The 26802-nt window shown below is 41.9% G+C and overlaps 1 protein-coding gene across 1 annotated transcript in view; it reads left to right on the forward strand.

Moving 5' to 3' along the window:
• Positions 1 to 26802, forward strand: part of UBXN4 (UBX domain protein 4) — a 41151-nt gene that overhangs the window by 250 nt on the left and 14099 nt on the right. Inside the window, exons 2-8 of the mRNA XM_068131648.2 lie at positions 1037 to 1139; positions 1252 to 1280; positions 7090 to 7208; positions 7495 to 7642; positions 11250 to 11343; positions 13943 to 13997; positions 21437 to 21601. Coding sequence (XP_067987749.2) covers positions 1037 to 1139; positions 1252 to 1280; positions 7090 to 7208; positions 7495 to 7642; positions 11250 to 11343; positions 13943 to 13997; positions 21437 to 21601 — 713 coding nt within the window. The remainder of the gene's footprint in view (positions 1 to 1036; positions 1140 to 1251; positions 1281 to 7089; positions 7209 to 7494; positions 7643 to 11249; positions 11344 to 13942; positions 13998 to 21436; positions 21602 to 26802) is intronic.

Consider the following 26802-nt stretch of genomic DNA (forward strand, 5'->3'; position numbering starts at 1 on the left):
ATGGTGTTCTGGGGATTGCAGGATAGCCTAGAGGTGTAAGCAATCCCCTCAGCTGTTTAGCCTGCATTCGAATCTCGTCCCAGGTACAAGTCTTGATACAACAAGCACGGAAAGCCCCTCTGCGAACACTGGGGTCATTGGTGGATATTTAAGATCCCACCGTGTATTTCGTTATGAGAATGAGTCATCGTCGGCACCCCCGAGCAAACTGCAAATTCCTGTCCAAATCACCTTCAATCGAACGGCAGGCCTGGCCAGCCGATTCGTGAAAGTCTTGGGCGTACATCTTAGGTGATTGGCACCACGTCTGGAATAAGCCAAAATGCTGGGATTATGGGACGAATAGCATCGTGGAAATGTATGACACGGACGATTCCATAAATTACGGGATGCCTTGTCGCAGTATTCCCGGTGCAAGTTCAACATTTTGAAAGTGGGATCTTTGAGGCTCATTCTCACACACCTCGTATTTACATACTAATAGCATATACATACCATGAACTGGCAGGATGGCCTATAGGTATGCACACTCGCCTCTAACCTGTCCAGCCTGAGTCCGAATCCCGACCCAGCTATGAACGGTCATCCCTGTGTTTCGCAGGCAGGTGATCCGTCGTTGTGTGTGTTCCGTCCCTCGGATGGACGTTTAACTGGACACCCCGTCTGCCAGCATTCCTTGGTGGACATTAAAGATCCCACGGTGTCCTTCGTGAAGAGTAGGTGATGTACCCCCAGCACCATGAACAAATTGCAAATTCCTCTCCTAACTACTGCTGGGAAGGCAATGGCAAACCACCCAGGTTAACCCTTACCAAGAAACTTCTGTTCGGCAGCACCGATGCTATGCCATACACCATAAGGTCCTTAAATATCAAGCTGATTCGAGACGGGACGGCCAGTTTAATTTCCACTCAGGAAGGCAATGACCAAATATTATAACGCAATTCAACTCGGATTATTTGCATTTAATAACCTTGAGAAAGTCTATTCATGTGATGTAACTCTCTGCTGTTGCTTCTGTGCTTTGTTTCTGCAGGTGAAGATGCCCCATCCCAACAGACCAGTGACAGCTGGGAAGATGCTCGTGTGGTCGGACTGGCCTCTGATTCTTGTGTAGCGATCAGAGTTGATGCTAAAAGGTTGTGTTGTTTGTCTTTTGGTGGTGTTTTGTTTTACTCCCTCCCATGGAAAAAATGTATCTCCCATGTGCCTTGAAAACCATAATTTTCTTTCCCTTTTCCCTCCATGCAGTGAGACGTGCACGCAGTTTTGCTCGATTTGTATCCTTTTTTTCTGGTTAAATTATACCATTTTAATCTACTGTTATCAAGTCACGGATATTAACTGGAGCACGAAAACCCACTCGCACATCACCTTGACGTCAGGTGTATTCTCAGCTCGCTAATGGATACCGCAAGGAATTTTGGGATATTTATCAATTTATTTAAATTGCCGCAAATTTAAATCGCAAATTTAAACCCTGGTGTTGGGCTAGCGGCTAGGGTGCCAGCTTAGGATCCTGGGTTCCAATCCCGGTCGATCGCTGAATTACCGCCAGGGGGGTTGATTCAGCCTGTCATCCTTCCGAGGTCGGCTAATTGAGTACCAGTTCACTGGTAATTCCCTGATTGTCGTAAAAAGGCGACAAAAAGGGTTGGCGGCAGGAAGGGCATCCGGCCGTAAAACATTGCCTCAAAAAGGGGACCGAAAAACAACAACAACAACCACGGTCCCCGAAAAAGGCCAACCCCCGCTTTGCGGGGAAAAATGGCCTCTAAAAGGTGGGGGGTTTTTTTTCTTTTTTTTTGTCGACGAAGTCGCCGGAGGCATTATGTTTTCGGATTTTTCAATCGGTCCATTCGTCCGTGATAGGTTTTCCTTATCTAACTTGAGAATGATTGAAGGCATATAAATCAAACTTGGTGCAGGTATGTATAATGAGGTAAAGAGGAACTGATTCAATTTTGGGGTCACGAGGTCAAAGATCAACGGTCATGTTAGGTGAAAGTCCTGTTATTGTGATAACTTGAGAACCAGTGATGGGATTTTGACAAACGTTGACACAAGTATATATACACAAAGAATTAAGTTAAGCACCCCTACACAACGAATTAAGGTATGCACCCCCTAATATATATTCTTTGTGTATATGTATACATTGGCATATATTCTAAGGTATGTGAGATCACATAATGATTGGTATGACATTAGTTATTGACGTTATTGACGTTATTGACGTCACTTACACGTTATTGACATTACACGTTATTGACGTTATTGACGTTATTGACGTTATTGACGCAAAGATCGCTAGAGGTCTTCTCAGAACAATGACTGTACGTTAGAAAACATAAACGTCATCCACACTGTCCGTGATGGACCTATAGCTCCATACTTAAATTGAGGTGAAAATATGCCTAAAATTCCCAAAAAATTTCACCTTAAATTATGCAGAATAAAATATTGAAAACGGCATGATTGTTATGTTTTTATGTGACCATAATATCACTTCTCCAGAAAATATAGCAATATCATGGGTATATTACACTGTTTTGACGACAACAAACTTGTAATGTGCGAGGTTGTAAAAAAACGGGGGGGGTGCTTAACTTAATTATTTGTGTATATTATAATGCAAAAATCAACTGATTTGATTTTGGGGTAATTAGGTCAAAGGTCTATGTCTGTAATAGGTTTACAATTTAAGAACTACTGAAGGTAACCAAGTCAAACTTGGTACAAGTATGTATAATGATGCAAAGACGAACTGATTCAATTATGGGGTCAAGAGGTCAAAGGGCAGAAGTCCCATTAGGTAAAAATTCTGTCACTGTGCCAACTTGTGAACCAGTTGATGGGATTTTGACCAAATTTGGTCTAAGTATATATTATGATGAAAAGATGAACTGATTCGATTTCTGCATCAAAGGTCAGAGGTCATGTCAGGTAAAAATGTTATACTTGAGAACAGCTGAAGGGATTTAAATCAAACTTCATACAAGTATGTATAATGATGTAATAATGTGGGCGGAGGCATATCTGTCGACTTCCCGACGTCGAAGAGTTTCGTTCGAGTTTTTAACTGTTAATTAATTTATGTGTTTGCTTTATGTTTAATGACATAAATTTTTCATATTTATACCAGAAAACATACAGGGTTGGGGTCATGTGCATGTGCACCACCATTCTACATATTTGAGTTCCATTTGTATTCAAATTCCTTTTCAACTTGATAAAACATTTTCACACTTGCTCAGCCAATAATGGAAACGGGATGGCGAGCGGCATGATATCATCCTTATTTTTATTGCCAATTATTATTATTACTGGCATTAATATTGTTTTTTAATAATGTTATCATTATTTTTGTCCGCCGTCGCACCGCCGAGCGAAAGGGAGCCTATGGTTTTCCCCTCCGTCCGTGTGTCCGTCCGTGCGTGCGTAAGCGAAGGACCGTATTCGAATTTGGTGTGTGGGTGCAACCCACGTCAAAATCCAAGATGGCCGCCGCCATGTATGTCTGATGCCATGTATGTCTGAACCTTGTGAGCTGAATATCTTGAAAAATAAGTGAAGTACCAACTTCTAATTTGGTGTGTGGGTGTATCTAAGCATAAGGAAGAACGCTATTGAAAATTGGGTCGCCACGTCAAAATCCAAGATGGCCGCCGCCATGTATGTCTGAACCTTGTGAGATGAATATCTTGAAAAATAAGCGAAGTACCAACTTCTAATTTGGTGTGTGGGTGTATCTAGGCACAAGGAAGAACGCTATTGAAAATTGGGTATCCACGTCAAAATCCAAGATGGCCGCCGCCATGTATGTCTGAACCTTGTGAGATGAATATCTTGAAAAATAAGCGAAGTACCAACTTCTAATTTGGTGTGTGGGTGTATCTAGGCACAAGGAAGAACGCTATTGAAAATTGGGTCGCCACGTCAAAAACCAAGATGGCCGCCTCCATGTATGTCTGAACCTTGTGAGCGAAAATATCATATCGTAGCATGTTTTCTGCGTCTTCCACTTTGTCAACTCACATCACTTCCCCGACGGGCGACCTAGGCGTAACGCTTCTTGTTATTAGAAGCGGCCTTGGAAAAACCGGCGGTACGGTACAAAGGTAACGCTCTTGCCGTACAGTTCTCTCGTCTGGGTTTCTATCCAGGACCGACTATAAATAAATTGGTGCTTCGCAGGCACGGTGTTATCTCATAAGGTGTGTTGTCCTTTGGATGGACATCAAGCTCTTTGTCTCATCTGCTGGCATTGGTGGAAGTTAAATATCCCACCATGTACTTGGTGAAGATTAGGGAAGTCAATGCTGCCACTTTGAGCAAGTTCAAAACGATCGACTGTTGGGGCTGGCCACCTGTGTCCTGAAGGCCATACTTCCCACTCCTCTGATCAAACAAGAAGGTGGGCTTGATTGGGGTCTTTAAATAATTAGTCGGAAATTGTGTGCATGGAAAGCTACATTGTAAATTGAGCAAAATATAAGAGGTCGCATGATTTGATGCCAATCCCCCCCTCCTCCCATTTTGGATGATATGTAACACCTGGTGGACGATGGGCCTGCACAGTCTCGGATGAATACCACTTGGTTGTTGAAACATCATACCTGTGCCTTGCTTTGCGGTGCAGCTGTGCTTGTTTATGGTGCTTTAATTTTTGAAAATGAAAAACAAACCCTCAACAGGAAGGAGTCACTGGGTGAGCCTATAGGAGTTGACAAGGAGCACATTAGGTTGGAAGGAAAGTTGAACATAACCACGTTCGAGAGAGGTGTTTATTTGGGGAAATCCTGATTGCAAAGTTAACCAATTGCAGCATTCCTGACAAGAGCCTTGGATAGGATTCCACAGTGAGAGGTCACCGATTATTTATTCCTCAGCCATTTGCCCCATATTGCAGGTAAGGGGTATTTTTATTAGTCCCCTACCGGTGTACACCGGAGGGGACTATAGGTTTGCACGCCGTCCCTCCCTCCGTCTGTCTGTCAGTCCGTCACGCAAAGAACAGTTTTCCGGACTTTTTTTCTAAACTCTTAATGCTAATGATTTCAAACTTGGTACATAGTTTCGTCATGATAAGTTACAGATCAAATTTGAACTTCACGACGTTTTGATCATTTTTGACAAAGTTATGGCACTTTGAACTTTGGTAATTTCCCCAACAGTTTTCCAGACTATAATTTGGAGTGCGGTAAGTCAAAGCTGTTAATATTCCTTGTTTTAACTCCAATTTACATTCTGTTTCCACTTTTAGTGAGAAGTAGGGGTCTGTGCAACCATTCATAAACTTTATTTGGTGCAAATTGGATAATGTTTAGCCGAGTTACCTCAGACCGTGAGTTGGTAATTATATAATTCACACATAGTGCAATACGTGCAGGCTGCTCGACGGAGCGACCTTGCGGGCTTATTAGTCCCCTACCGGCGTTTTCCGGACGACAGACTGCCGGTAGGGGACATGTATTGCAGCGCAATACTCAGAATGCTTGTTTTGTCTGCATCAGTGATGAATGTTTAATGGTTGTTTGTTGCTGTATGTGCATGCATAAGTGCACAGGCCTAGTTGTAGCACGATATCGCAAAAAGTTATGGAATGATTTGGACGAAACTTGGAGGACCGGTTGGGTGTGTGACAATACCGAATCAATTCGATTTTGGTGAAGATCTGAATATGGATTTGGATACGAGAATTATTTAATTTTTAAAGTGATTCTTCACCATTGAGAGATCGGATGAAAAGCGATATAAAAAAAAAAAAACCACCTTTAGAGGCCATTTTCCCCCGCAAAGCGGGGGTTGGCCTTTTTCGGGAACCGTGGTTGTTGTTGTTTTTCGGTCCCCTTTTTGAAGCAATGTTTTACGGCCGGATGCCCTTCCTGACGCCAACCCTTTTTGCCGCCTTTAACGACAAACAGGGAATTACCAGTGAACTGGTACTCAATTAGCCGACCTCGGAAGGATGACAGGCTGAGTCAACCCCCCTGGTGTTAATTCAGCGATTGACCGGGATTCGAACCCAGGATCCTAGGATCCTAAGCCGGCACCCTAGCCGCTAGCCCAACACCAGGGTCTAAGCGATAGCCGCAAGTGACACCGGCCATAGCCGCAAGTGAATAACCGCCAGCCGCGCCAAAGTCCGCTCTCTACCAATTCGCCCCGTGATAACCCACTCCGTTCAGGCGACACACTACGCGCTCCTGCCTTCACCTACTTCCATCTCCAAGGGACATGCCGGGGGCCGGAGAGAGGTGCACGGGAGCCATCCCTGGGCGAGCTGGTGAACATCATCCTGCTCATGAGCAGTCCCCGTGTGAGTGTGTGTGTGAGATGGGCCCGTTTGTCCTGGGTATTAAGTGAGACTGTATAAGGCTGTTCTGTGTCCCCTTTTTCTCTACCATTGTATAGTGTAAATAAATTCTGTTCTTCCTTCCAATTTGATCGTCTTTGTGATTTCGCCATTGACTAAGGCTGGTACGAATAAGAACCGCTTGAATCAGGGTCTAGTAAGTAATAACGGCGCGGATCACGTGTGCATTTGCACAACACCAGGGTCAACACCAACACCAGGGTCTAAAGCGATATATAACATGATATTTAAAAAAGTTATGTACGAGTTATGGGTAAAGTTGGGGGATGAGTTGGGTAAGTGACAAGAACAAGCCGATTAGATTTTGGTGCAGATCCGAATCCAGATCTGGCCTATCAGTGGGATACAAAACATTAACTGTTCAGCCTGGCGGGAGTATGCACTCTACCAAGTGCCATGCTGGTTCTCTTAACATTGCCTTTTTGACTCTGTTGTTCCATTACCAAAAGGCGTATTCTGCAACATTTGAAGCAATGCGATGTCAATATCCAATGGCTGGGTTCATCCATTGTACTTTTATCCATTTTTGTTGTCCACTTCCTTGGTATGTTTTGAAGATGTCTTCTCAGAGGGAGAGGTTCTCAAAGTATTCATATTGTATTTGTTGTTATTTTTCCAGTCACATATTCGGTCATATCGTATTTATGTCGAACGTCACTGGAAGCTGATCTATTTGGCGATCTCGTACTTCTCCTTGACTCACTGTGCAGATGAGGTCTCAGCTATTCCCTCGTGCTTCTTCATCGGAAATAATGGCATTCCTTTGAGAGTTTCACCCGGTGGGCTCTCTGCCGATGAACTGCTAAGCACACTGGAAACCGCTATAAAGGTCAGGTTTGGGTCATTGACAGGTTAAACTACGTCGGTAGGAGGGAATGGTCTCAGGCTGTAGGCATATTCTGTAGGATGATTCAGGGAGGGCAGATTTGGCAGCATTGTATCGATTTGCCCTATTTGCGTTTGTGTACAGTCCATTACCTGCCGTGTGGTCTTGAATACATATCCATGTAAAACTTGTCGAGTGCATGCGTTATTTTGTTCTTTATGGAGAGGGGTGGGGGGTGGGGTGGTTTGTGAAGAGTTCGGTCACTGCCATTTGTTGATGTTTTTTTCAGCTGCATCAGGAACAACAAGCTTGTGGTGATGGCAAAAAAGTGGATGGTAATGATGGAGATCAACCTACACCCAATACCCATCCCAACGATGGTGCTCAAGCCTCCTCGTCTCCCTCATCTGAAAATAATTCTGAGAGTCAAGCTGCAGGTAAAATCGAGCATCAAAGGCTTGTCCTACAATTGGGTAGACATTCTTCTGTGGGTAGTCATGAAAATATTTTGTGCTAACCAGACATGTTAGAATAAGACAAATTAGAGGATTTCTTCTTCTTCTTGTCTGACAAAGAGACCGATTAACTCATGGCGCTGCTCATCCAATGAAAGTGCTTTAAGTCAGTTGTACTCGTCGCGCCATTTTCCACCCTCTTCACGGGAATCTGAAGTCTGCTTTGACGAAAAGAACGTGTGGTCAAGGCAGGAGGAAACGTGATGTTTGTGAAGATTAACACCCTTGAGGGCTATTTAGGTATGCACAGGTGCTAGGATATGATACTGCAACCTTAGTCACGACAGTTCATTGAGCAGATGACCGACGTTTATTTATGAATGGAGCCTCGGCCAACTTTGTGGCTGAAGCTAGTTTTCTCTGGAATGATGAGGCTCACCTGCGCTATCTCTGGTTGCATTGTCCCGATGCTTCTCCCAGTTGTCGGTGTATATCTGTTGATATTTCGTCTTGTCTTTTTATATCGTCCTTTTTGCAATCATTGGGGCTCTATTTGTTGCTGTTTCGGTTTGGTGCGTGACATCTTCCATTTGCACAAATTGTATTCGGTAGTCTGTTGAGCTTTTCACGTACTCTGCTAATACTACATTCGTCGCTCTGTGCACTTGATTGAGTTCCATCAGGCTGCCACCTCCTTTCCTCATCCGATACATTCTTAGAATGCACTGATTTTTGTAGAACATTTTGTGGATGGTAAAGAGTTTCCTTGTTTTTAGATCTAGTTTTTTGGACTTCCGCTTGTGGCCGATTTACTATTCCACAGCTGCACCAGAACACTGGTACTGCTGATTGGTTTATGGCTTTGATTTTGCTCTGTGGGAAGAGGTAGAAAGGCACTTGCTCTGTGGCCCTGTTTCAGGATCAGCCTCAATCTTCCCAGGTATACTTTGGTAATTGGTTTGTGCATTTGGTGGCCGTCTTCTACTCCAAGGTACTGTATTTGTAAGATTCTTCATTGTCTAGCTCCTGTATAGTTGTCTAGGTCGATTTTCATGTTGTCCATTTTTGTTAATCTACCTTGCACGATTGTGCACTTGGCACACTCATCTAGGCCAAATTCCATTTTGATGTCGGCAGAGAACCGTTTCACTAATTTCAGTTGTTCTGCCAATTTTTCGCTGTTTGGTGCAAAGAGTTTTAAATCATCCATGTGCAGTAGATGTCGCCTTTCTTGTTTCTTTGGAAGTTCTCTTTTTGGACGTTAGGGTGTATCCGTGTCCTTGCTCATTAATGAGGTTACTTAGTGGGTCCATAGCCAGGCAAAACAGGAGGAGGGAAAGGCTGTCTCCCATTGTATCTACACATCTGGTATTTCAATCTTTCCTTCTGAGTGCTGCAGGATTGGTGTGGTATTCCATAGATCCATGGCTTTCTCAATCGGCTTGATTACTTGGGGATTTATCTTGTACTTTATCTTCCATGAATGTGGGATGCCGTCAAAAGTTTTTTTTGTTATTGTTTTTTTAATAGTCTATCCATTCTGTGGACAATTTGATTCTTCATGTTTTGCAGTTTTTGAGTATGGCCTTGTTTCTTAGTCGGTGGTCTATTGTACCGTAACTTCTTCTGTTCTGCCTCTTGGCCTCCTTGTTGTGTTTGGTGGTTGTACATTGTTTCTGTGATGATTCCTGTTCAAAGTTTGTATGTTAGTAGACAGGTTATTGGATGGTATCTGTGGGGTAGTTCGATCTTCAGATTTTGGAATATGGAAGGTGTTACCTGCTGTGAGCCATTCGTCCATTTCCTGGTCCCCTTGGAAAAGTTAATTGAATGCTCGAGCGTAGAGAACGTGGATATCATCAAATTGCTTTAGCCAGAAGTTTGGGATCCCATTTGGACCAGGCTTTTGAAGTTTGCCGTATTTGCAAGTTGTCTTAACTTTTCTGCGCCAATTATTATCGGGGGCACATCGTCGAGATATTTCTTATTCTCACCTGGACAGGTTTCGGATCCATTCCGCCTCCTTGTTATGTTCTTTTCGATCTTCATAAATTCCTTTCTGAAATCGCTCCAGTTCATCGTGTGTGTTGCGTGTTCCCCTTCATATCTGAAGAGGACTGTTTACATTAAACCATCAGATTAATGTGTTTGCAGTGCAGAAGCTAACTACATTCTGAGATAACAAGCAGTGCAACTTGGTGTGAAGGAACATCCAGGAAGGTCAGACTACTTGCTACCCATAGTCCTCAGACAGGAAGTTGGAACTTGTTCAGGGTGTCGTGATACATCGCCAACTCTTCGTGAAGGACAGTTGCATTGTAATCTTGCTTTGCTTATTCCATCATCCACAAATTCAACAATTTGCCATTTCTCTTTCTTTTCCAACATGCTTCAGGAGAGTTATCCATATTTGATCAGAACTTTTGATAAACAGCACTTTTTGGCTTCTCGTCTTGTTTTAAGAAGCATTGTTTGTATCGCTTCACCCAAAGGTCTTGGTGCACAATATTTGAGGCAACAATCATGCTAAACTTGTGGTGTTTATCCTTTTTACCATTTGTGCTTTGTCATCAAATTCTCAACACACCTTAATGAGAATATGGAGAACACAAATTAATGGAAATGTACAATTAAAAAAAAAATTCATTTCCGTCAATTTTAGTTCCAGTACAAAGCGGATGCAGACGTGCTTTGTACCTTGAGATGCGTTCTAATTTTATCCTAAAAAGCATAAATATGAGTGTCTTTTTTCTGTATCGTATGCTTGTGCTCATTTCTAGGTTTCATGTATGGCAGCTATTTCTATCGAGCTACACAAGCAGAAATTCTTGCAATTGTAGATTTGTGAGATGTTTTTACGGTGTAGCCCATAGGGCAATGCTGTCTAAAACGGAGTTTGTCTGTCCGTATGTCCACACAAACATACACCAATCAGAGCTGAGGGTCTGGTCACATGACAGGGGAACACATTTAGTAATCGTTACAGTTGCACATTTTACGAAAAGGAAACATAATAAACTTCTGTGGAACGTTTTGGGGTCCCAGCAGGTATCGTAAGGTAGGTAGGAGGTTTCAAAAATTCCTCAATACAATTATGATTTTGAAATGCGATCGACGCGGACCTTCATCCCGAATCCAGAAGTGAACACATGACGACGGTTCGCTGCTTTGATATCTCAATACAATTGTGATTTAACATTGTATTTTGATATATTAATATTGTAGTATTAATTTGTGATTGGAATGATGAATGATGCTGTTTGCAATTAAAATTTAGAGAACCTGCTGTCAATGCCTAATCTTCGACTGAAGGTGGCAGAGGAATGTGGAAATTATTGTTTCATCGTTTGCAATTCGCCATTTTTTTTTGCCCAAGTCGTTCACTCAACGGCTGTCCATGCCTGAAGTGAAAAAAAATTAATACGTGCAATATTTGCTAATTGGTATCCCCTCCCAGGTCATACTATCCTCTTCAACTAAAGTATCAAATAAGCCTGGCATAGCTATCGGTCTTGTTTTGTAGCCATATAATTGTATTCGTATTGCTTATAATATCTATTCACCTGCATATTTCTGTTTGTCATTTTAGCCTCTCCTGCGGAGTCCCCTGTTGAAAGCAAGAAAAACTCTGAGACCAGGAATGTCCCACTCACAGAGGAAGAGAGGAAAGTCGCGGCTAAGAGGTATGCTTAATGTAATGCTATATTGTGATTGAGATCCACTAGTGAAGAACCTGTCATTAAGGAAAGAATAATCTCCCCGCAATTGTTGTAGCTTATTACTTCCACCACCGAAGGTAGCTGGAGGTTATGTTTTCACTGTCTGTCTGTCTGTCTGTGAGCATGATATCTCAAAAAGTTATGGAATGATTCGGACAAAATTTGGCCGACAGGTTGGGTGTTTGACAAGGGAGAACTGATTCAAATTTGGTGAAGATCCGAATCTGGATACAATAATTTTTTAAAAATTTTTAAAGTGATTATTCATGATTGAGAGAGAGGGCCAAAAACGTAGCATGGTATTTCAAAAAGTTTGGATGGGTTATCACAAAACATGGTGGATGAGTTGGTTAGGTGACAAGAACAAGCCGATTAGATTTTGTTTCAGGTCCAAATCCAGATCTGGCCTATCAGTGGGATACAAAACATAAACTGTTCAGCCTGGCGGAGGTATGCACTCCACCAGGTGCCGTTCTAGTTCTGACTTGTAATACCCGCTTCCACTGGGAGTGGTGCAATGCAATACATATTTACATAGGCATTGGGATCCTCCACCCATCCCAAACTTCCAGGACTCTGTATGGTTTTGCCACTTAAAACCTTCCCGTGCACAACCCGAGTACAACCACCATTTTGAACTCCTCCCATCCAGTGGTTTAGGAGTGCAGAGAAGTCAAACAGACACTTCTAAAATTATCGTATGATTAAATAAAGCAAAGAAAGGTTTTGTCTGTGTGCCTGTATATGTACCTTGGTGTCTATATGCATCTGTCTGTCTTTATACTTGCTTTCTTGCCTGCCTGCATGTCTGTCTTTCTGTCTACCATCCCACCAATATAAGAATCCATTAGCCAGTTAAAAAATAGAGTCCTTCACTTTTTCATTTGACTGGTGTTGGCTTAGCGCAGCGGTCGGGAACCTAAGGCTCGCGAGCCATATATGGCTCTTCCGGTGACGGCATATGGCTCCCAGACAATTTTGAGTTGAAAAAAAAAAAATCAGTTTGGAATCTCCTGCAAAAGCTAGCTGGCTTTACGTCCAATCTCCTGCAGTCATTCAAAGCACGTTTTGGAGAATTTCGTGCACGCACTGGTCTTTTCAAGTTCATCACTCATCCACATGAGTGTGTAGTGGACAAAATCGACCTGACATGCATCCCCGGGGTCTCTATCGGAGACTTTGAGCTGGAAGTTGCTGACCTGAAGGCATCAGACATGTGGATGAGTAAGTTCAAGTCACTTAATGGAGAGTTGGAAAGTCTTGCGCGACAGCGAGCAGAGCTGGCGAGGGAACACAAGTGGACAGAAATGAAAAATCTTCAACCTGAAGACCAGCTGATTCTTAAAACTTGGAACGACCTTCCTGTGACATACCACACAATGCAGCGTGTGAGTATTGCCGTATTGACCATGTTTGGCTCTACATATGCATGTGAGCAGTCATTCTCGCATATGAGGAACATTAAGACCAACCTACGCTCACGTTTAACTGATGGAAGCCTCAACGCCTGCATGAAGCTCAACCTCACCACGTATGAACCAGACTACAAGGCCATCAGCAAAACCATGCAGCACCAGAAGTCGCATTAAAAGTAAGACATATTTAATTTATTATACGTTAAAAATACTATATGGCTCTCAATGAAATATATTTAGAAATATTTGGCTTTTATGGCTCTCCCAGTCAAAAAGGTTCCTGACCCCTGGCTTAGCGGTTAGGATGCCGGCTTTGGATCCTAGGATCCTGGGTTTGAATCCCGGTCAATCGTTGAATTAACACCAGGGGGGTTGACTCAGCCTGTCATCCTTCCGAGGTCGGCAAATTGAGTACCAGCTTGCTGGGATGAATGATCCCGGTGTGTACCCCGGTTTAGAATAGGTACACCGTATCCCTGCGCATCGTAAGAGGCGACTCAGGGTTGGCGCCAGGAAGGGCATCCGGCCGTAAAAACATTGCCTCAAACAGGGAACCATGATTGTCATGGGGCCCGCAAGGCTAACCCCCGCTCTAGCGGGGAAAATTGCCTTAAAACGATCATTCATTCATTCATTCACTTTTTCATTTGACCAGATTGCTGAAATACCCTTCATAGTTGATCATTAAACCAGGAAGCCAGCACCAAATGACCTCCAATGTTGAGCCATATTTACAAAGAGTGTTGTGAGATCTGAGGTTATGGTTGTTTGATGTGTAGTTTAGTTTTGCATCCTGGACATGACTGAACATGTAGGATGTAAATGGTCAGTTTCAATGTGAATGGAAAAAAAAAATCACCTCTTCGCTCTCCCTCTCTCCCTCTCCTTCTCTCTTCCTCTCTCCTTCTCCCTCTCTCTTCCTCTCTCCTTCTCCCTCTCTCTTCCCCTCTCTCTCTCTCTGTCTCTGTCTCTGTCTCTTTCTCTCTCTCTCTCACACTCACACTCTCACACTCTCACACTCTCTCACACCCTCACACTCTCTCACTCTCTCCCTCTCTCACACTCTCACACTCTCACACTCTCCCTCACTCTCACACTCTCTCTCACTCTATCTACATTGATTGATGTTTACCTGTGTTCTCCACCAGGCTCACAAAGCAGCTAGAAGAGCGGAGGGAACAGAAACACAAAGAAGAAGAAGAGGTAGGTACCAATTCATCTCTCATACTCCACTGTGTAGCACCATATACCCTCTACCTAACTAACCCTTATGGTTTACTTGGTTGAGGTTTACTCATGAAAGCATTCACTGATTCATTCAAATAGCAAGACACTACACAGCCGGAGGATTTTTCGCAGCTTGTTGCATTGGGTTGATTATATTCAATGTCTACTGCAGTAACATTCAAAAGGTTAATACAATGTAATTTATCTTTTACAATAAGGGCAACAATTTTTAAATGTAATTTTAGTGATATCGTGAACAAATTTCAATTTTTATTCATTTAATATTTAAAGCAGCACATCTTTATGACGCGTACATTCAAACAAAGTCACCGAAGAGAGTGTAGAGAAAATTTCCTGCATCTCGTGTACCAACTTGCAAAATAATAAAGGTATTTGGGTGAAGGATGAATGATAGTGAATTACTCCAAAGCGCAAATAAGGGATGCTCAGGACAGCGTGCCTACGTGTCCGGGAAACGCGTGGTGGCAAATGCGTGTCTGCATGAGTGCAGGTGTCCCAGGCTATTAAACTGTCCGACAACAAATGGAGACAAGTCCACGGAAATCAACACACCAACTCTCAGATGAAAGAGGAATCGGTTGCACATCGTGTAACAAACAGTGTATGAAGAAATTGGAGTTTTTCCTTAGAAAATTCAGCTTTTCCAAGGACTTGATGAAAATGATCATAGAAGACCGCACCTGTGTTGTCATCGATACTGATCATCGACACTGTCATCGATACTGAAGACCTGATCATAGAAGACCGCACCCAACCCTGGTGTTGGGCTAGCGGCTAGGGTGCCGGCTTAGGATCCTAGGATCCTGGATTCGAATCCCGGTCGATCGCTGAATTAACGCCAGGGGGGTTGACTCAGCCTGTCATCCTTCCAAGGTCGGCTAATTGAGTACCAGTTCACTGGTAATTCCCTGTTTGTCGTTAAAGGCGGCAAAAAGGGTTGGCGTCAGGAAGGGCATCCGGCCGTAAAGCATTGCTTCAAAAAGGGGACCAAAAAACAACAACAACCACGGTTCCCGAAAAAGGCCAACCCCCGCTTTGCGGGGAAAAATGGCCTCTAAAGGTGGTTATAAGACCGTTTGAATTTTGTAACCGCTTTTCTGAAGCACTGGGAAATGAAGACCTCAGTATCGATGACATTATTTTCTCTTATGAATGCTATATTTACATTAATGGGATGATGAATAAACAGAATTGCAGACTTTACGGATTGGAAAAGTTCCAAGAACATAAAAAAGCATCACTTCACTCTCCAGAAATCACCGTTTGGTGTGGATTTAGTTCATTATGAATCTACGTTACCTATTTTGTTGAAGACCTTACCATTGAAATGGCAGTAACTGTTACATCGGATCATTATCTTAACATGCTGAAGACTTAGCTATAGAACAGGGTGAGAAATAATGAAAATTTGTAGTTTCAACAAGATGGAGCCACATCCCACACCTCTAATGAACGCCTCGCTTGGTTGAGGGGAAAATAAATCCTAATTGCCTTGTCAGTCACAGAACTGAATTCCTGTGGCGCCCTGATCCCCTGACTTGTCACTACTGGATTATTTTTTTATTGAGACGAGTTGAAAGGAGTGTTTCGGTTAAAAAGAACCACAATTGCTGATTTAAAAGATGCAGTTATTCAGATTATCTTGGGAGTTTTCCAAGACAATCTTCAGAAAGTGATGCGTAACCTGTTGCTGCATAGAACAGAGAGGAGGGTATATTGAGGTTTAAGTGTTTAAACTTAAGGATTGTACAAATGTTTCACTTTAAAATATTATTTTATATTTGTCCCTTTATAACCCTGGTGTTGGCTTAGCGGTTAGTGTACTGGCTTGGGATCCTAGGATCCTGGGTTCGAATCCCGGTCGATCGCTGAATTAATACCAGGGGGGTTGACTCAGCCTGTCATCCTTCTGAGGTCGGCAAATTGAGTACCAGCTTGCTGGGATGAATGATCCCGGTGTGTACCCCGGTTTAGAATAGGTACACCGTATCCCTGCGCATCGTAAGAGCGTGACCAAGGGTTGCCGTCAGGAAGGGCATCCGGCCATAAAAACATTGCCTCAAACAGGGAACCATGATTGTCATGGGGCCCGCAAGGCTAACCCCCGCTCTAGCGGGGAAAATGGCCTTAAAACGATCATTCATATATATATTTATTGTTACTTGTGTCGAGTTACAATTGCAGACCATATAATTATAACCAGGCTATGTCACAGTTTAGTCATTTTGAGAAAAACGTGAAAAATATTTTTATGTTTATATTGCTCACTTACGTTTAAGTGATCATATTTGTTTCATTCCTGCATCACCAAAAGGTTCCATCAAATAGTTATGTATGTTTTCATCACTCCTATGGGGTAAAAATAGGGCAAAACTCCAACATCCCAATATGGCTAATATTATAACCAGCTAAGTCACAATGGACTTGGCCCATTTGTAATATTGACACAAGTGGGCGTTGCTTAGTAAATGTTTAAAAGAGCACAAGGAACAGAAATATACCGGTAATTTTATCATGAGTGATTTATTCAATAAAAGTGTAACTATTTGACCAACGTTCAGAAAACTATAAATGTTCAGAAAACTATAAATGTTCAGAACTACAAACATTCAGACAACTTTAAATGTTCAGAAAACTATAGTAACCCTCCCATCCACTTTCTGAATAATCCTCTCCAAGAAGTTCTGTCACTCAAGCTTTTGGGTCTCACTATCTGCCATGATCTTTCCTGGGAAAACCACATTTCAAATCTGGCCTCCAAAGCCAGTCGCCGACTGGGCATCCTCCGTCGTGCGAAGTCCTTCCTTGGCACACCTGAGCTCCTCACCACATACAAGGCTTTCATCCGCAGCTCAATGGAATACTGCTCTCCCCTCTGGGCTGGTGCACCTGCCTCGCACCTAGCTCGTCTTCACGCTGTTGAAACCAAAGCATTCAGAATCATTGGAATCTCCCGCGATGAAGCTAACTCCAAGGGCCTCTCACTCACTCACCGCAGGCAGGTTGGTGGTCTTTCCGTCTTCTACCGACTCCTCTCTGGCCTTGCTCCCCCAGCTCTCTCTGGGCTCTGTCCCCCAAATATTCCTAACAGGTCGCACAACATCTGCCTGCAACCCTCTTATGGTTAAACTGCCAAAATCAAGACTCTCTGCTCACCTTCACTCCTTCATTCCTCTTTTCTCCCACCTCTGGAACAAACTCCCTCACTCTCTTCAATCCCACTCCACCCTCCAGGTCTTTAAAATAGCTGTTCACCACCATCTCTTTTCCCCCATCCAAAACATTGATCTTTTCTACCCCCGCTAATTTCACCCCAATTCCACTTTTTTGAAATACCAACTTCTGTCCTGGAAGTCCTTGGTGTCCTTGTGTTTGATACTTCTGCCACCCCCCTCCCCCCAAGCCCTCTCCTTCCCACACATCTCCCTGCTCTTAAATGTTGTGTGCCCTCAAGTGTTTGTGTGCTTCCCCTTCTCTTGTCTTCCGCTCCCTCTTTTTATATATTTTGTTTGTCTGGTTGATTTGTTTGTGAAATAAATGTCAGCTCTTTCACGAGCCTCGATTCAGTATACAAAAAAAAAAAAAAAAAAAAAAATGTTTAGAACTACAAACGTTCAGACAACTTTAAATGTTCAGAAAACTATAAATGTTCAGATTATGAACATGTTTAAATGTTTAGTCTATATTCATGTAGTTCAGGAGTACAAGGCCTCATTCAGTATTCGTAATCGTCACCATCGCTGTCACTTTCATCATTGTTGGCATTTATGCGGTGCACATGTCCAACATGTGGCAGATTTCGGTAGAAATCCTGATGTTCTAGAGGTATGATATTCTTATTCACTAGTTTCTGAAGATCATTATATTTTTCTAGCTTAAGAGGAACATGCCCATCAGGATATTTTTGTTGTGGATTGTTGGCTGCTTCATTTGCTTTCCTTTTGTATGGATTAAACTTGACCCAGGGCTCAAATTGCCTTGTCCACACCTCATTTTTATGAGGTATGAGCTGGGAAATATTATTTAAGCTTACCTTTATATTTTATGAAATGTATCAGGTCATAAAAACGAGCTAAGCTGACTTCAGCAAAATGGCTGACAGGTATGAGCCATGTGCCCACTTCGTGTCGAGTACTACAACCAGGCTAAGTCATATAGGTGGACTTAGCCTGACTGTAATTCTGTATTTTGACCTATTTACTCGGTTCTAGTTCGGGCCATGATGCAGATATCACCCAGGTAGTGGTTTTAGACAATGGAGAGAGCCATCTTTTATGTAAAAATGTCACTAACTCAATATCTATAAAAATGTGACTTAGCCTGGTTATAATTCTATGGTCTTCAATTGCCTTTCAGCCTTTTTTTTATGTCCCATCCTGTAGTTGTAAACAACTGAACTCAAATGCTTCATTATGTTGTGCAATATTGCTCAGCTGCCATTTAATCCACTTTCAACCTCGCAGTGCATTTATTTTTGCCCTTCAATTTCACCTGCATAAAGACTTATACCTGGTTAAAACCATGTCCCTGAGTTGGTTTGTTTTATACTGATGTTCGTGAACAAACCGTTCTAACTCTCATTAGCCTTAATGTACCAACTTTGTAAAACTCATTTTTATCTTGTACAAAGTGTTGATGCATGGGTTGGGGGTAGAGGAGGGGCGTAGACCTATGAACATTTGATTGAACTCCAACCCAGACTTTTGTCCACAGAATGACCCTAACTGGCGTCCACTTTAAAATGAATCACCTGTTTGGAACTTCTCCAATGTCTGGTATAGAGCTTACATTGTTGTTGTGTAATGTTTTGACATCACGTTTTTTCCAAGTGTTCACATTCTTTTATGAAGTCTTTTTCTTTTTCATGCACCTCATTGTTTATGGTTATTTGTTCGACTCTAACCTTTTAAATGCTGAGCGTCAATCAAGGAAGCAGCATGTACCATTTTTATTCGTTGGTATGATTCGGCCAGGGTTCGAGCCGCCGACCTCTCGGTCTCAGAGTGGATGCTCTAACCATTACACCTCTGAGTCTGGTTTAAGATAAAGAAAAACATCCTGTTTTCCATCAAATGCCATCCAACTTTCATGCTGATGCAAATCTTTGTGTTCTGTGTCGGCAAAGTTGAAGTTACATAAGTGAGATATAACGTCGTTCAGGAAGGTAAGCTTTGCCTTGCCAAATGTGGGATCTAATTTATATTGTTGCTTTTGTCAAGTACATTGCTACAAACCGAAGTTGTGTTTCCACACCATCTCTTTTGGTTTTATCCCTTTTTTTTCCATTTCACTCGACAATTCTAGAACGGGCTGTTCTTTGTTTTATTAGACAACATCAAGTTGCCAAACACTCATAACTATTGACGAATGCTTATTTTTGATACTACACATCTGAAAGTGGCTTTTTCCAACAAAACACAGTATTAACCTCCATCTGTAGTTTCCATCATCAGGTATTGTTGCTTCTGGAAAGTGCTATGGAGTCTGCACTCACGTTGATTAAAGGAAGCGTCTCAACCACTTTGCACATGTTATATTGTGCTAGCATCCGAATAAGCACTTTATTAATATTTTACCAAAATATAAAAGTCAAAACGGATCGACGTTAACCAATGAGCACAACTCTAAAATGCTTAGACATTAAAAACGTTTCCAAATTCAATACATGGTATGGCAGTAATCAGAGAGGGGGGTTGAGGTGCAGAAGTGCATTTGTAATCATGACCCCGATTGGACAAGCTTTCTGTTCTTGACTTTACTGACTTGTTTTGAAGGATGATGGACAGTGCATTCAGAAAGTATTCAGACCCCTTCACTTTTTTCACATTTTGTTAGGTTGCAGCCTTATGCTGAAATCGTTTAGAATCATTTTTTTCCATCATCAATCTACACTCAATACCCCATAATGACAAAGAGAAAACAGGATTTAGAAATTTTTGCAAATTTATTAAAAAGAAAAAACTGAAATATCACATTTACATAAGTATTCATACCCTTTGCTATTCATACCCTCTCCTCAGTGAAAGACACATGAAAACCTGCTTGGAGTTTGCAAAAATGCACCTAAAGGACTCTCAGACTGTGAGAAAGAAGATTCTGTGGGCTTTCATGTGTCTTTCACTGAGGAGAGGCTTCCGTCTGGCCACTCTGCCATAAAGCCCAGATCGGTTGGGTGTTGCAGTGATGGTTGTCCTTCTGGAAGTTTCTCTCATCTCCACACAGGATCTCTGGAGCTCAGCCAGAGTGACCATCGGGTTCTTGCCCACCTCTCTTACCAAGGCCCTTCTCCCCCGATTGCTCAGTTTGGCCGGGCGGCTAGCTCTAAAGAGTCCTGGTTGTTCCAAACTTCTTCCATTTAAGAATTATGGAGGCCACTGTGCTCTTGGGAACCTTCAATGCAGCAGAGATTTTTTTGTGGGCTTCCCTAGATCTGTGCCTCGACACAATCCTGTCTCTGAGCTCTGCAGGCAGTTCCTTTGACCTCGTGGCTTGGTTTTTGCTCTGATATGCATTGTTAGCTGTGAGACCTTATATAGACAGGTGTGTGCCTTTCCAAATCATGTCCAATTAATTGAATTTACTACAGGTGGACTCCAATGAAGGTGCAGAAACATCTCAAAGATGATCAAGAGAAATGGGAGGCACCTGAGCTAAATTTCAAGTGTCATTGCAAAGGGTCTGAATACTTATGTCAATGTGATATTTCAGTTTTTTCTTTTTAATAAATTTGCAAAATTTTCTAAAATCCTGTTTTCTCTTTGTCATTATGGGATATTGAGTGTAGATTGATGAGGGAAAAAATGAATTTAAACGATTTCAGCATAAGGCTGTAACATAATAAAATGTGAAAAAAGTTAAGGGGTCTGAATACTTTCTGAATGCACTGTATATGAAAGCAGGTGTGTGAGGTGTTTGCAGGTGTGTGAGTGAGAAAAAACGATAAGCAATGTTATGGAGTCGATTTCCGTTACCTCGTTATGCTTAAATTAATGCATGCCACTTCAAGCAATTTGTTCGGCATGTTACAAAAATATTATTCAAATCACTTGCTGCTGATCATATTGAGCCCACAAATTTAAATCAAATGCTTCTTTCACAATTCTGCGTCTTTTGTAGTCGTGACTTACAAGGCATGTATAAGGCTTGGTTATCACCAATGACTTGCAGTCGAGCCCTTTATCAACAGTGAACATTGTCGATTTTAAAAAGGAAAATAAGAACACCCCACTGTCTCCAATTTATATTTTTGTTTTGAAGCTGGAATTAGTTGACAATAACGATTATTCCGAATTGTGAACTTGTATGCCATTTTCAACTTTTGTTGGGTTTCAACATGTGAAGGGTTTTGGTCTTTTTCTTTTCTCCTGATGTGGATGTGGCCGATTTCGCAATAGACGATGAAAATGAAAGAGATTGAGCGACGGCGCCTGGGGAAAGACGTGCACACATTCAAACGACGGCATGAAGAAGATCGGACAAAGCGTCTGCTAGAAGAGAGAATAAAGGAGAAGGCCGAGGAAAAATCAGCCCGTGACAAGATTCTTAAGCAGATCGCTATGGTTTGTTGGCCACTGCACTGAAACATAATGCCATATTTGGAGTGTTAAACTTTTTGCTCATGCTGGTGTGGTTAAACTGTCAATGATCAGTCAGGGTGTTGCAGGTAAATTGTTGGAAACTGCTTAGTGCTGCTGTCAAATTTCTTAATTGGTGTTTTGTGCATTTGCTTTGTCATTTATTAATTTTGGGGGACCAAAAGATTGTGTGCATGTATTCTCTCTCTTGCATGCTCTCCCTCGCTCTCATAACAAAGGTCATATTTTAAATGCTGATAATTACTAGATTTTACGATCTTCAAATTGCTCACATCATGATATTAATAATGACACCTTTTAGCCAAAAATGTAGGTTCAAGAAGGTGAAGTGAAGTCATATCTGAATGTCATCTTCATGGAAGATACAGAAGCAGTGTAACTACCTCTGAGCTAATTGACCTGTGTTGGATTCCTGACCCAACTAGAAACTGGCAGATTGGTCCTTTGCAGGCAGGACATCACTTCACAAAGTGCACCTTCCCTCAGATGGATGTTAAGCTTTGGACTTCTCTGTAAGCTTGAGTTGGTGGAGGTTAAAGATCCCACAATGTCTTTCAACAGAGTAGGTGACATGTTGTGCCAGCACCCTGGTCCAAATTACAACTCTATATACTGCTGGAAAGGCATTGACAAACCATCCATTATAATACTTGCATTTAGATGCTTGGGCAACACTGAAACCACCTTCAGGTAGACGACTGCAAAAGAGAGAGACTGCCAACGTCAACAAAGAGATGCCATCTCCATGACAGGACAATGCTCACATTATATGAACTGTAATCCAATGGGGAATTTGAACGTGGGAAGAAGTATAAAAGCCAGGAGAATAGATTCCACTTTGGTGAAGTAAAGCCGTAAGGTTTTAACTTCAACCACAGAGAAACTCATTGTGCCGAGAGGATATTGTCTGTTAAATAGGAAGGCATGGCACGGCCCACCATGGCTCAACAATTCAGCAGGAACGTGATATTATTGCCAGCCTCTTTGCATTCGTCCATGCTCAAATATGCATTTGTGGCAGAATTATTTTAACTTATCTGTCACTTTACCTTTGAGCTCTTAGTTGTATTTAATGGCTTTGACCCTTGTTAAGCAGGAAATGAGACATTCTGACCTGCAGGCAATAAACTTTTAATGCTGTTTAGCATAGGCCAAACCTAAACAGATTGTAGGTTTGACATTTTTACGAGTCACTTTCACAAAGCAGCAAATCTTTGACTTTTCAAAGTCAATAGAATGACTTTCAAAGTCAAAGATCTTTGACTTGTCAAAGCCATTATGCTTGTGCAATCATTTATTGTCGATATGATTGATTGTATCTTTCATGGAGTAGGCTCTTCTTTTGACAATAGTCTTTGCAAATGTGACAAAAAATAAGAGCAAATAAAGGAATGACAAGACTATTTAATTAAACTTTTTTTTTTAGGAGGGTGGTTGGTGTCCTCGCTCACCTTCTTTTAAATTAAAAGGAATGACAAGAAAAGTTGCAATTTTTCCTCATTGTTTTTTACAATGTCGAGGATCATAGAGGTGTGTGGCAACAGGGTGAAAGGGCAATGTATTAACAGTCAAACAACAGTTGCACATAAGCAAGGAATTGAATTGACAAGAAAAGAGAAGGGAGATTTATACATATATGCAGTGCCTATAGAAAGTCTACACCCCCTTTAAAATTTTTCACCTTTTGTTGCCTTGTAGCCTGGAATGAAATTGCATTAAACCAGCCGTTTAACACCTTTATTTACACATTGTAACCCACAACTTCCAAATGAAAAACAAATTCTACAAATGTCAGAAAGTTAATTTTAAAATATAGGCACAGATCAAGGGATAGTTGTAAAAATATTTCAAAGGCCTTGAAAATCCCTTGGAGCACAGTCTAGACAATCATCAAGAAGGGAAAGGTGTATGGTACCACCAAGACCCTGCCTAGATCAGGCCGTCCCTCAAAACTGGATGACCAAGCAAAGAGGAGACTGATCAGATAGGCCATGAAGAGGCCAATGGCAACTTTGAAAGAGCTACAGATCTTTATGGGAAAGACTGGTCACTGTGTGCATGTGACAACAATATCCCAAGGACTCCACAAATCTGACCTGTATGGTAGGGTGGCAAGAAGGAAGCCATTACTCAAAAAGCCCACCTTGAGTCCTCTTTGAGAAATGCAAAAAAACACTCCAGACATTCTGAAGCCATGTGGCAAAAAGTTTTGTGGTCTGACAAAACATTTTGGCATAAAATGCAAAACGTTATGTTTGGCGCAAACCCAACACAGCACATCACACAAAGAACATCATCCACACTGTGAAGCATGGTGGTGGCAGCATCATGTTATGGGGGTGTTTCTCTTCAGCCGGGACTCGGGCACTTTTCATGATAGAAGGGAAAATGGATGGAGCAAAATAAAGAAAAATCCTAGAGGAAAACCTGCTGCCCTCTGCAAGAAAGCTGAAATTGGTACGGAAGTTCACCTTTCAGCACGACAACGACCCGCAGCACACAGCCAAAGATACACTGGAGTGGCTATGGAATAAAAAGATAAATGTCCTTGAGTGGCCCAATCAGAGCCCTGACCTCAATCCAATCGAAAATCTGTGAAATGACTTGAACATTTCTGTCCAATGCTCCCCACGCAACTTGACTGAGCTTGTACAGTTTTGTACAGAAGAATGGGAAGATATTACCCTATCAAGGTGTGCAAAGTTGGTAGAGACGTATCCCAACATACTTACAGCGGTAATTGCTGTCAAAGGTGCTTCCACCAAGTATTAACTCAGGGGGGTGGACCTTGGACCACAGGTCCAAGCAAGATATTCTAGATTTGTATTTTCAATAAAAAAATTTTAAATTTGTACAATTTGTTTTTCACTTGGAAGTTGTTGGCTATGTTGTGTAAATAAAGGTGGAAAAAGTCTGATTTAATACAATTTAATTCCATGCTATAAGGCAACAAAAGGTGAAAACTTTGAAAGGGGGTGCAGACTTTGCCTATATAATGTATATTCAGGATGTTCCAAAAAGACATGGACAACTTTAGTTAACATAATTAGTACCACAAATGATAAAATGATGCCCTTTGTTTTATATGATACAGAAACTCAAAAGGTTTTCTTTATTTTCAGGTCTGGTGGTTTAATGTAAAATAAAATGGTGACTCTACAGGATAAAGGAGAATGGAAGTTGTCAGAAACAGAAAAGTATCGGTCGACCATTCCACCTCATCTCGTGTATATATATATATATATATATATATATATATATATATATATATATATATATATATATATATATATATATATATATATATATATATATATATATATATATACACACAGACTTGGCATTTAATATGGAATTTTTTTTTTCTTGACTTGGGTTTACTTTCTGAACTCAGTATATCAATCTGGTGAGTTTCTTTTACCCTTCGATGATGTCTTTGTTGAAAGAACCATGTCACTGATTGTCTTTCGCAGCAAGAAGTCAATAACAGGATTATATCACAGGTGGCGTGACAAAATGTAAGGACAGGTACATTTGACGATTGGCTTCACAATTGGGTATATAAGGGTTGTTGCGTTCTGTATTAGTGGAAAACAACTGCTGCACGTCTACAAAAGTTATTGCCGCTTCCTCTGGAGATGGTCCGTCAACTTGACAATGCTGTTTGTCATGGAGTGGTGGCTTTACGAAATTCTGGCATGAAATAGCGTGCTATTGCTCGGCAGTATGGCATCACTCAAGGTCAGGTGTCAAAGATCCTGAAACGAAATGCTCAGAGGGGTGTCCCTACTCCAATACCGAGGCCAGGACGTCCACGCAGAACCACAAGGAGAGATGATCGCCAGCTGCACCGGTTAGTCTGCAATGGCCGTACCAAGTCAGCTAATCGGCTTAGATCTGAGTGGCAGCAACTGACAAATGTGCCTGTATCCAGAAGGCTAGTCAACCAATGACTGGTTCAAGCAGGCTATCATGCCAGGTGTCCCCTGAGAAAGCCACGCCTGACCAGACAACACAGCCAGCGCCGATTGCAGTGGGCCAGAGAGCACCGTCGATGGCAGCCAGGACACTGGAATCATGTGACCTTCAGTGACGAGTCTATATTTCTGGTCTATCGTCAAGATGGCCGCGTCCGAGTGCGCAGACAAGTGCATGAAGCCCACAACGAAAATTGTATAGTGCCAAGAGTCCAAGCTGGAGGTGGTGGGGTGACCTTTTGGGCTGCTTTTCATGCAGGGGGCAAAACTCACCTGGTTGTTCTGAATGGAAACCTGAACCAGTTCAAGTACTGGGTCATTCTGGAAGAAACATTGCTTCCATTTGCTCGTGCAGCCTTTCGAGGAAACTTTGTCTTCCAAGATGACAATGCACGGCCTCATCGTGCTCGAATGATCCAACACTTTCTTGCTGACCGTGGTGTAGAGCATATGGAGTGGCCTGCCGTGTCCCCGGATATGAATCCGATAGAGAACTTGTGGGCAGAATTAACGCGTCAAATCGACAACTTGGACCAGCAGCCTACCTCTGTGCGTGAATTGCAGCAGGCTATTGTCACTGCATGGCAAGCGATTCCTGTCCAAACCTTGGCAAATCTCGTGAACAGCATGCCTCGACGTGTACGTGCTCTGCTGAATGCTCGTGGGGGTTACACGAAGTACTGAACTGTAATTTTACTGTCCGTAATCCCAGTCGTAATTTAACTTTTGTTTTTGTCAAAAAAATGTTTTGGCTAATGTGCAAAATAAAGAGATACTTCTGGAAAACGCACAGAAGTTTAACACAGTACTGTCCGTGAATTGAGTTTGATATCAGTTTACATCACTTTCAAGGATCAATTTATTTGTTTCGAAATGTCAAATGTCGTTTTTGTTTCTTTTAAAGGTCACTAACAAAATCTAGAATAATTTCAACATAATTCCAATGAACTTTTGGTTCAAAGTCATCTTGAAAAGTAAGTTCACCCCCACAAAAGAAATATTCCATATTAAATGCCAAGTCTGTATATATATATATATATAGATTTATATATATATATAGATGTTGGAATCTATATATATATATGATTTTGTTTGTCTGCATGCGCTAATCTCCTGAACGGTGAAAGATAGGAGGAAACCTCTGAAACAAAAAATGTCGGGACGGGCCCCGGGAAGGTTATAGGCTAG

Source organism: Myxine glutinosa, chromosome 1 (assembly GCF_964187855.1).
Source record: "Myxine glutinosa chromosome 1, kmMyxGlut1.1, whole genome shotgun sequence".
NCBI lineage: Eukaryota > Metazoa > Chordata > Myxini > Myxiniformes > Myxinidae > Myxine > Myxine glutinosa.